Genomic DNA, 12,284 nt, shown 5'->3' on the forward strand with positions numbered 1-12,284 from the left:
CAACTTTGAAGATGCCTGAGATCAAGTGTTAACATAAATAAAGAGAATGAAATGCCCTGTAACACAAAATAGTTAATATGCAATCCTACTTAAAGACAAAATGAATATTAAGGTAATTTTTAAGAGTCTTTCATCTCCAAAAGATCATTAACTAAAGGCAGTCTTTTTCCCAAGGCTTAATTTGTTTATACTAATTTTATCTTATAAGGAAAGTCCATTTTGAAATTACTTTTTAGGGCTACGATTTTAGCTGTTAGGTAACTAACTCACTGGATCTTCATGCAATAAAACTTTTAATAGAATTCATCATCTAAACAAAATGTTGGCAAACTATACAAATATTCAAAGTTAAATAATGACTTAAAAAGCTCAACTGCATTCTCATAGCGATAACCATACATTTTTACCTTGAGCAGGTACGTGGGAATATTGCTGAAATCCACTGGCAACTTCAAAAGGAAACGAGCTGAAAATTCACCAGTCTGCAAGAAATAAAAAAGGTTTAATAATAAGATTAAAATAAAAAATAGATTATGAAGTGACAATTACAGCCAAGGCCACAAGTTCAACCTATTTGAACTGTAGGCATCTTCAATTTGGGTTTCCTAACATCAAGCAAGAAAAGAAAGTTGGAAAAGCAGGGGAGGATCAAAAAGCATTATTAAATTATTAGTTACTAAAAAATACAATTAGAATTTTTAATCTGCATTTTAAGTGTGCACTAGAATTATAATGCAGTAGTACTACCTTTCTGTTTTTTAACAGTATCAAAAGAATACATGAATGTGTGATTTTTTTAAAATCCAAACAATAGGCACAGACCTGCCCATTCGATTCACCTGATTTTACTAAAGCATTCAGACCATTTCACTTATAACCCATGGGCTACTGAAATAAATCACCATCCTTTATACTACATCTGGAAGTAAGAACAAAGGTCAAACTTCTATCCACGTATATAAAGGAGTACATCAGCAGGTACCCCAAATAAGACTCTAAACTCCTGATGATCTGTTAATACCATCATCATCAACTAAAATTTTTCAGCAGTTCTATGAACTAGTCTCTATAGGAAAGATGTACAGAGGTTTTGTGATTTAAAACATTTAACCAAGTTAAATAATAACTTCTATTTTTTTTCTAAAACAGAAAACTCATGTAAAAGTTTCCCTCTCAATTTAAAATGGGAAATCATCATAATTTATTGTATTTTTTATGATGGGAAAGACTAAGGAATGACAGTAAAAAAAAAAAGAGAGAAACAACTCTGTCATGGTCTAGAAGGAGGGGTTTTTCCACCTGTGCTATGCAGACACCTCAGAGTTCGAAGAAACTTCTGCAAAGGCAACAAAGAGGGGTGCTGAGGTAGGAGGGTCTAGGTCTTTCAGCCTCTCTGACAGCAAGCCTGCAGTGCAGCTTGGGATTTCCTTATGATACCATGGGTTTTCTTACGATGTGCTGTTTGAACAAAGAACTCTCGGGATGAGCTAGAACTACTCTAAAGAGTGGTCTCTGCCTTTTTCACATTATGACCTCTAAAGAGCTCCCTGAATCTCTACCTCTTCCCTCCTGACAAAACAAGCACTTCAAACTCCCTAACACATCTTTAAATATAGCAAGCATTTATAAACATTTTTTATGGATGGGTGGATGAACACACTTAAGGATGTATGCACACCTCTTACATAAGATTTCACAAGAGTCACCACTCCTTTCTACAAACACCCAAGTGACTGGCTTCAAGGTCCTGGCCCTAACTGTGACCTAAAACCTTGAAAATGCAAACAGAAATATAAACCTTGAGCTCAAAAGATAAAAATGATAGCTACCATCCACATAGTTGTGTGTTGTTTGTTTTACTGCATGCAACATTTTTTCACTAAAATCAACCTCTGGCTAAGGACAGAGTACTTCTTCAACCCCACAAGCCTAATCCCATGACAGAAAAGGCAGAAAACAGAGAACCAAATGGCCAGAATCAATGCTGAGGTCCCAGAAGTCATCATGCCACCAGGAATGCCAATGGTGAGAAATGATGCTACTCCTTAGGGCTCAGCAGCTGTGCTCTTCCTTTGATATTTATTCCTCTTTTCAGTAAATACTAATTTGATTCTTCTGGTCTCTCAAGCCAGAAACCTCAGAATCATCTTTGACACAGTATGGAACCCCAGTCGCACAGGCTACTAACAACCGAACACTTAAGAGAACAGTTGAGAGCCACTTAAGGATCTATAAACACTTCGTCATGATGGACGGGAGAAGGTTTGTGAAAGAGCCTGATAAAATTCTTATCTTCTGTTATAGTCCCAGATTATTAGAAAGTGTGGTTTTAGTCATGAGTCTGAGTGAACTCTGGGAGTTGGTGATGGACAGGGAGGCCTGGCGTGCTGCGATTCATGGGGTCACAAAGAGTCGGACATGACTGAGCGACTGAACTGAACTGAACTGAAGCTGCTAGAGGACTAACATACCCCGTGAAGTGTAAGTACAGGAGGTCATACTTTGGAAGGGGTATGTATGGGAGAAACAGAATTATACAGGAACTTACAAGAGGGGAATATGGGACTTTTCTGTAGGCTCAGAGGGTAAAGAGTCTGCCAGCAATGCAGGAGACCTGGGTTCCATCCCTGCTGGGTCGGGAAGATCCCCAGGAGAAGGAAATGGCAACCCATTCCAGTATTCTTGCCTGTAGAATTCCATGGATGGAGGAGCCTAGCAGGCTACAGTCCATGGGGTCGCAGAATTGGACATGACGGAGCAACTAACACATAAGAGGGTAATCCAGCCCAGTGAGATTTTGGAAAGAACAGAAAAGTCTCCCTTGAGTGATGCATACAAGGCTATAGAGGGAGGAAGACTCATCAAAGAATACAGGTTCCCAGCAATGTCCCCCTTTTCCATCTTCTGTAAACTCTATTTTTTCCTCTTTATCCACTCACTCCCATCAGCGTGCAAACATCATTTGAAAGGTCTTTCTTGACTTCATACCCTCTTCAGGTCCCATCTTATTTCTCTGTTCTACTATACAAAATTATCTTCTCTAGAGATTAGTCTATATTTGATGTCTACATTTTCTCTTTTTTCTCTCCAAAAGCCTCTTAAGTCAGCCCTGCCACCACATCCCTCTCCCAAAACAGCTCACGAAGGTCACCAGTGACCACACCATTGCCAACTCTAATGTCCTTTCTCAGTCTTTATCTTCTTGCTGTTCTATCAGCAGCATTCCAGCATAGCTGATCACTCTTTTCCTGGAAACTTCTCTACTTGATTTCCAAGAGCCAGTCTCTCTGAGCTTTTTATTTCACTGGCCCTTGCTCTGGTCTCCCTAACCTCTTAATACTGTTGTGTACCAGCACTTCTTCCCAAGACCTCTTTTCTTTACACTCCCCAGGTGACCAGGTTACTTCATCCAGGTTCCTGATGTTATGCCGGGATGACTCGCAAATATTTTATCTCCATCTCAGATATTTTTCTACTTCAAGTTTCATTTATCCAGCTATGACAACAAAAACCCAAATCTTGATTTTGTACTTTCCCTTTGATATTCATTCCTCGTTTCAGAGAATGGCGATTTCATTCTATCAAGCCAAAAAACTTCAGCATCACTCTTGACTCTTATGTTTCTCTTGCATCCACATTCCAAGTGGCAGCAAATCCTGCTGACTCTACTGTCAATTTATATCCTCAGTCCAGCCACATTCCACCACCTCCACAGCCATCTGACCTGAGCCATTGTTATCTCCAGCCCAGATGACTGCAACCACACCTAAACGCTTCAGCCATGGCTCACGTGCAACTGATTCCCATCACCACAGGAAGACAGATCCGTTCAATGTTCGTCAGATTACGTTTCTCCTTGGCTCAAAAGCCTCAGATGGTAGTGATTTAGCTTCTTCATAGAGGCATCTGACAAGGTAACAACTGATCAAAGATGTGAAAGAGGCGAGGAAGTAAACCATATGAAACATGGCGGAAATATCTCAGGTAAAGAGAACAAGCGTAAAAAGGCTTGATGCAGGAGTCCACCTGGATGTTCAAGAAACAGCAACAAGGTCAGTGTCTCTGGCACAAATAAGCACTAACACTGATCTCAGGTCTCCTAGAAACTTTCCCAGTGTGCACCACTGCTAAACCCCTGTAGGCTGTGCAAGACTCACTCATAAAAAGAGTGAACATTAAATGCCTACTAGATAAACTCCCTACCAATCAATAAATAGCCATTTCTACCTACTAGCCTAAAAATGTCAACCTGTAGGTTAAAATGTTAACAAACTCCGATCTTTTAGTTTATTAAACTCAATGGCTCTTACAGTATTTTTGAAAACAACAACAAAAGAAGTGAAATGTGCAATTAAAAAAATTAAAAACTCTTCTATATATAAGGTAATCGGAAGATATTCACATATTTAGCCCTTGGACTCATTTGAACTGCCAGTTATTTTAGTCCATGGGCTGCATTTTAGCTCTTTTGCCCTATTTTAGCTTGCACAATGTATTTTTATTCTACTGGCTATTTTTGCCCAACATTCTTTTTAAAATGCTCAGACGATCCCTATTTTATCCCTTCTCAAAATGTTGATCCTAGAACTAATATAAATTTATGTTTGGTGGCAAAAGACTGATTTATACAGCTAAATTCACAATAAAAGAAATGTTGATCTCAGGATTAATATTATTTATCAGAAAAGGGCTGATTTACATAACTAAATTAATAATAAAAAAAAACCTTAAGAGTGTGTAAAGAATTTGAACTTTTTGAAAACCATAAAAGTGCTTTATGATCTCTAACTTTCAAGCCTACTATACATTCTTTATTTTGCCTTTGAGAGAACAAAGAAAATTTTGCACTTGTTTCTAATAGCGTCAGAAACGTTGGAGACTAAGGTTCTAGAATTCAGTTTTCAGTTGCCACGGATTTTCCTTGCAACCTGTAAGTGAACCCTTTTTTGGGAAACTGAGTAAACAGTGATTGAAAACAGATCTTATGTAAAATTTGAGCCCCAAACATTACATGAGGAGCATAACACAAGTGAAAACTCCTCAAGTTCGACCTCAGACAGTGACTCTTCCTGTGTTTTTATATTTGAAGTTCCAAGAGTTATTCAAGCAATTTACAGCCACTCTGTTGCAACATCAAAGACTGCTTCCATAGCAATCTTTCCTGTAAGCCGAAAAGGAGACATTTAGATGTAGCCAAGTCAACAGAATCATCTGATTTCCTTTTTGTCAATCCTTGGTCAAATCTTCTCTTCGATAGACGCAGAAGATGATCTGACCTACGACCGTTAAAATGTCAGCCGTTCTGCCAACTGCTTTAATGGCAATCTCCCCAGCATTAGCAATAAAAATGCACATCCTCCCTTTCCTTCAAGTTATAGTACATTGGCAAGTAACTTAAACTAACAACGCTGAGTTTTGGCAGTTTATTAGGTCTAAGCTTTTCTTCTGGTAACAGCAGCTGCGTCATAGTTCTCTTTTCCTTTCAGAAGTGGCAGGTAGACATCTTGTGCAGAATGGATTCCAAAACAAGGTTGCTCTGCAAAGTGAAATTGTATTTCCTTTCTTAGAGACAGTCTGCTGTCAACAAACAAGCTGTTATCTGAAATTGACTGTCTTAATGCTTAGGTGGCTAAAAGCTAAGAAATACTCAAGAGTGACTAACTTCAGCTGTGTGACAGCTTGGTAGATGAATCTTCAAATGGACTCAGAACCAACAGCCTAAATCTAGAGACTGTTCCTTGTTAAATGCATAATTATCTACCACAGGTGAGAAGGAAAGCCAAAGTTAGTCTAATTAGAACATCTCACACTTCACAAAAATGTTTTCTAAGATATATCATTTAGTTATTCCCAAAGCCCAGTTCAGTAGGAATAATTCATTTACATCGACTTTAGAAATGAGAAAACTGAGGCTTAGAACAGTCAAGAAACCTGCCTGAAGTCATTGAGAGTGTAAGAGAGAGTCAAAACTCAACCTCAAGATTCAAAAGTCATTCACCTATTCATTACTGTGGATTAAGAGCCTCACATGTGCCAGGCCTTATATGAGGCACTACAAATACAGTGAGTAAAAGAAACATGATTCCTGCCCTCCTGGAGCTTATATTCTAGTGAGTGAGTCAGTCATTAATCCAAAATAAAATAATACTCCCATAATTTAAAATCCCCAAAAAATAATATCCATAAAAGGGCAGAGAGCTCTGAGAGCATATTCAGGAAGACCTGGCCTGAAGCCCCTGTCCAGGCTTTGGGGCTCATTACTTGAGGGAACTTTAAAAAGCTGAGTCAAAAGACAGTGTGGAAAAATAAACAATCAATACCAGCCAGGAACTGATAAACGTCTTCTATTCTGAATAAAAGACTAAATACCAGCCAGGAAAACTGTGAAGAAGAAAAGCAATGAAAGGAAAAGCAATGAAAGGAGGCTAGCTATACCAAACAGCAAAGCATCATATAAAAACAAAGTAATTATAGCAGGATAGTCTGCTGTTACATCAGCAGACATACTAATGGGACAGGAAACCAGTCCAGAAGATTTAGTGCCTAGCTGATAATGTGGGACAACTGGGTAGTCATCTAGAAATAAATAAGACTTAGACCCATATTTCACATCATATATAAGGAAAAACTCCAAGTGGACTAAGGATTTCAGTGTAAAAACTGAAACCATATAGAAGAAAACACTGACAACTGTCTTTATACAAGCTGGCAGCAGGGAATGACTTTATAATTCAAAAGCCACAAAAGAAAAGATAGACAAACTGGACTACCTGATCATAAAAATTGCTTGGATGATAAAAACCACCATCAACAAAGTTAAAAGACAACTGGCAAACTGAGGAAAGTATATTTGCAACTCCATCACAAACAACAATGCTCTTAATGAAGAGACTAAAAACCCAAGAGAACAAAAAGAAAGGATAAACAGAAAAGAAATACAAGAGACTCTTAAGCATATGAAAATATGCTTAACCTCATTCATATCAAAAGAAATACAAATTAAAACTAAATTGAGTATCATTTTTCACCAAACAGACTGGGAGAAATCTATCAGCACTTTAAAGATAGCACTGCACTGTCTTCTGACCTCCACTGTTTTTGATGAAAAGTTAGTGGTGACACAAATAACTTTCACCTATATGTAAAGTGTTCTTTTCTGTGGTGGTTTAAGATTTTCTCTTTATGTCTGATTTTCAGTATTTTGACTATGACGTGCCTTGTTTTTTCCCTGCATTTGTCTTGTTTGGGGTGTGCTGAGATTCTTAAATCTGTAAATGCATGTCTTCCATTCTATTTGAAAATATCTGGGCATTACTTAATCAAATTATTTGCCTGCTTTCTTTCACACATATTAGATGTTTAGATTTTATCCCATAAGCTCTGCTTTCCCTTCTAAGTATCAACCTCCCATCTAATATCTGCCTGCTTTTGATCACTCTCCAGTGCCTTAAGGCACATGGCTTTGTATCTGTGGATGAGTTAGTCTAACAGGAGCTACCTGGCCATTATGCAAAGTGGAACATGACAGAAATCTGCAAATATGCTTAATTTACAACTGGCAATGCTGTGGAGAAACAACCACTCTCATATGTTGCTGCTGGGTTAATAAATTGGTATAAACATTCTGAGGGCATTCTGGTGATAAAATTATAAACACATATAATCTTTAATCCAGCAATTCCATTTCTAGTTATTTATCTTATAGACATACTGGAACACAGGCAAAGTCAGATGTACAAGATTATTTACCACAGTGTTATTTGTAACAGTGAAAGATTTAAAACAACTTTAATGCCCAACAATAAATTCATATTAAATAAATTACAGTTCAATTATTCAGTGTAGTAATATACAATCATTTTTTAAAAGGAATGCTTATATGGAAAAAAGATCTGAGCTATATAAAGTCAGAAGTAAGCTGCAAAACAGGGTATGTAATATATGTTACTATTTGCATAAAAAGGTGGAATATCTATGTATATAGGGGCTTCCCAGGTGGCACTAGTGGTAAACAGCCCATCTGCCAATGCAGGAGACAGGAGAGATGCAAGTTTGATCCTTGGATCAGGAAGATCCCCAGGAGGAAGGCAAAGAAACCCATGCCAGTATTCCTTCCTGGAGAATCCCATGGACAGAGGAGCCTGGCAGGCTAGTTCATAGGGTCGCACAAAGTCAGACATGACTGAAGCAACTTTGCATGCACACATGCATATATGTATGTATATATGTGTATGTGTGTATTTGTATTTGCTTATATGTGCATAAAGAAACCCTGAAAAACTACACTAGATAAAAGCTACACCAGCGCTTTTTGGGGTAGGAAAAAGAAAGGAAGGAGGTTTGATTTGGGTGGACACAAGACAATGATGGGAGGGAGACCTTTTACTATATACATTTTGATTTCTGAACACTAGAATATATTACCCACTCAAAAACATTTTAGAGATCTGAAAAATAAAACTAGAAGTATATATAATGAGATGCTTATAATCATATACTCATTCATGTATTCAACAAGCATTTATTGAGCACCCACCATGCCAAGTTCCAGGCTGGATAATAGAGATGTTAAGATCAACAAAATACAGTCTCTGTATTCACAGAGCTTAAAGTCTATCTTGACAGACAGACAAAATATTACAAAGGGATGCTTGGAGGGAGATATTTACAAGATGCATTGGAGGTAACTAAGTTAGGACTCTTAGTTTCAGGTGAGAGAATTCTAATTCAAACTAAACTGAGCAAATAAAAGATACTTTATTTTAAAGATATGCAGTATCTCAGGGAATCTAATATTTTAAAAGCAGTCCAACCTCAGTTCAAAGAACTCTAATGCCCCCAGGACTTTCTGTCTCTTATCTCTGCTCTCTCTGTGCTTCATCTTACTCTCTATTTACCACTTTCTGATTCTTTTGACTAGATAATTTGAGGGGAAAAAAGGTCCTAGATATACATGTTACAGACCAGCTACTCCTAACAAGACCAATCTTACTCTCACAACTAACTCCAAACTCCTAGGCAAGAACTCTGCTTGGCTCAGGTGTCTCCTGATCTAATCAACACTATTTCCACAGTTTTTACAATGAAAAAGTTACTGTTACCACAAATTCATTGAAAAGAATTGAAAACCAGGCAACTCTTTGGGAGAGGTAGGGTACAGTTATACATACATTTCCCCAAAGCCCTAAAAAAAAGTCTGAGGACCTGTCTTACAGAACACTTCAAATACGAGAGATTCTTGATCTTCTTCCTTTTATATGTAGAGAGAAGCTTTTTAAAACTGGACTCAGTCAGTTCTTTGAAGATACTCATACGTTCTCCTCACGCTGAGGAAACTGTGCAAGGGGTGCCCCCAACAGCTAAGTACTACCAAGAATGTGGCAAGGCACCCAAGACTTCAGAACCAACAAGTGGCATCACAAATACAAGTGAGGTGACACAATTCCAGTCCTTCCTCACACGTTGCTCTGCAAGGTGCGGGCAAAGGATTTCCTCTGTGCTTCATATGTTTCTGTAAAACCAGGTTTTTTCTACTTGATGGGCCCTGCTGCTAAAGGAAAATTGGAATTTTCTACTGATCAGTCAGTTCAGTTCAGTTGCTCAGTCATGTCCGACTCTTTGCGACCCCATGAATCGCAGCACACCAGGCCTCCAAAAATAATAATAATAAAGGTCCTTTTAAAGATTAGTAAGATTGAAAAACCTACCATATTTAAACATCTTGAGATATAAAGAAATTTAGGCCCAAACATACACACCCATACATGCACACAACCACTTTTAGTAAATAAAGTAAAAACCTGACAAATAAACGGTTGTGACAAGATCCTAAGTACTCTTAGTGACATACAGGTCAAAATCCAATATAGCAAATTCCATTACACAAACAATAAAAATTTTAGAGCCCCTGTCATTGGTTCTATTATTTTAAATACGGTTCAACTCCCAATAGTTCCATGCGGTTAAAAACAAAAACAAACAAGCCCGGACAGTTATAAGAAGTGACTCTAATAGATTTCACTACCATGATACACATTTTTCCAAAGGCGCAAACACAAGTTTATCCCTGCCACAGGTGAAATGCCATCAGACTTTAACTCCCAAGTGGCATAAATTAAACAGAGATGATGAGAAGCTCCTTGTATCCCCTGCTCCATGTGGCAGAATGGTGTCACCAGAATATCTACTCCATCATCATGGCCAGCAGTGAAAGGGTCACCCTTTTCCAGACCCTCCAGCTATTCTGATCCTTCTAGGCAATTTGACATTATTTAACACGCTAGTAAAGTAATACTCAAAATTCTCCAAGCCAGGCTTTAGCAATACGTGAACCGTGAACTTCCAGATGTTCAAGCTGGTTTTAGAAAAGGCAGAGGAACCAGAGATCAAACTGCCAACATCCACTGGATCATCGAACAAGCAAGAGAGTTCCAGAAAAACATCTATTTTTGCTTTATTGACTATGCCAAAGCCTTTGACTGTGTGGATCACAATAAACTGTGGAAAATTCTTCAAGAGATGGGACTACCAGACCACCTGACCTGCCTCTTGAGAAACCTATATGCAGGACAGGAAGCAACAGTTAGAACTGGACATAGAACAACAGACTGGTTCCAAATAGGAAAAGGAGTGCGTCAAGGCTGTACATTGTCACCCTGCTTATTTAACTTCTATGCAGAATACATCATGAGAAACGCTGGACTGGAAGAAGCACAAGCTGGAATCATGATTGCTGGGAGAAATATCAATAACCTCAGATATGTAGATGATAACACCCTTACGGTAGAAAGTGAAGAGGAACTCAAAAGCCTCTTGATGAAGGTGAAAGAGGAGAGTGAAAAAGTTGGCTTAAAACTCAACATTCAGAAACGAAGATCATGGCATCTGGTCCCATCACTTCATGGGAAATAGATGGGGAAACAGTGGAAACAGTGTCAGACTTTATTTTTCTGGGCTCCAAAATCACTACAGATGGTGACTGCAGCCATGAAATTAAAAGACGCTTACTCCTGGGAAGGGAAGTTATGACCAACCTAAATAGCATATTCAAAAGCAGAGACATTACTTTGCCAACAAAGGTTTGTCTAGTCAAGGCTATGGTTTTTCCAGTGGTCATGTATGGATGTGAGAGTTGGACTGTGAAGAAAGCTGAGCACCGAAGAATTGATGCTTTTCAACTGTGGTGTTGGAGAAGACTCTTGAGAGTCCCTTGGACTGCAAAGAGATCCAACCAGTCTATTCTAAAGGAGATCAATCCTGGGTGTTCTTTGGAAGGAATGATGCTAAAGCTGAAACTCCAGTACTTTGGCCACCTCATGCCAAGAGTTGACTCATTGGAAAAGACTCTGATGCTGGGAGGGATTGGGGGCAGGAGGAGAAGGAGAAGACAGAGGATGAGATGGCTGGATGGCATCACTGACTCGATGGACGTGAGTCTCAGTGGACTCCGGGAGTTGGTGATGGACCGGGAGGCCTGGCGTGCTGCGATTCATGGGGTCGCAAAGAGTCGGACATGATGACTGAGCGCCTGAACCGAACTGAACTGAATAGCCATATTTAAAAAGGTAAAAAAAAAAAAAAAAAAAGTGAAATTAATTTCAATAATATATATCCAGTATATCTAGCATACTATCATTTCTGCATATAATCAACATGAAAAATTATTAATGAGACCACTTTCTGTGCCAGTTTCCTGAACTCTGTATTTCACATTTGCATACATCTCAGTTCAGACCAGCCACATTTCAAGTGCTCAGTAGCCTCATGTGTGTTATATGACTAGTGTATGACACAGTTTGTTGTGATCTACAGAGTCAAAGGCTTTAGCATTGTCAAGGAAGCAGAAGTAAGATGTTTTTCTGGAATTCTCTTGCTTTTTCTATAATCCAATGGAGTTGGCGATTTGATCTCTTGTTCTTCTGCCTTTTCTAAACCCAGCTTGAACATCTGACTGTTCACGTATTGTTGAAGCCTCTGCCCTAAAGGAGCTTACACTCGAACCACCTTGTTATAAAATTAATCAAACAAGGAGACCATAAGGATGAGATGACTCTAATGCCTTGGTAGCCAACTTAAGCAAACGGAAACCTAAGCCAGAATCACTTTCTGTAAATGCCTTAAGATTAAGAATAGCCAGTCACAAACAGCCAGCTAGTCTTTTCCAAATAACGCAACCACTTCAAGCTCTAGCCAAACAACTGCCTTGCTTTTCTTCCAAGTCCTCTCTCTAAATCCCTTGCCCATAACTCTTAGCAGTAGAATGCTCCTAACCACTATGCATCAAC

At 38.6% G+C, this 12,284-nt stretch overlaps 1 protein-coding gene across 6 annotated transcripts in view; it reads right to left on the reverse strand.

Moving 5' to 3' along the window:
• BABAM2 (BRISC and BRCA1 A complex member 2) overlaps positions 1–12,284 on the reverse strand; it is a 422,242-nt gene that overhangs the window by 282,940 nt on the left and 127,018 nt on the right. For all 6 annotated transcript variants that reach the window (XM_059891476.1, XM_059891480.1, XM_059891478.1 and 3 more), the window contains one exon: positions 408–482. In XM_059891476.1, the coding sequence (XP_059747459.1) occupies positions 408–482 (75 nt within the window). The remainder of the gene's footprint in view (positions 1–407; positions 483–12,284) is intronic.

The sequence above is a fragment of the Bos taurus genome, chromosome 11 (assembly GCF_002263795.3).
Source record: "Bos taurus isolate L1 Dominette 01449 registration number 42190680 breed Hereford chromosome 11, ARS-UCD2.0, whole genome shotgun sequence".
Classification (NCBI taxonomy): domain Eukaryota; kingdom Metazoa; phylum Chordata; class Mammalia; order Artiodactyla; family Bovidae; genus Bos; species Bos taurus.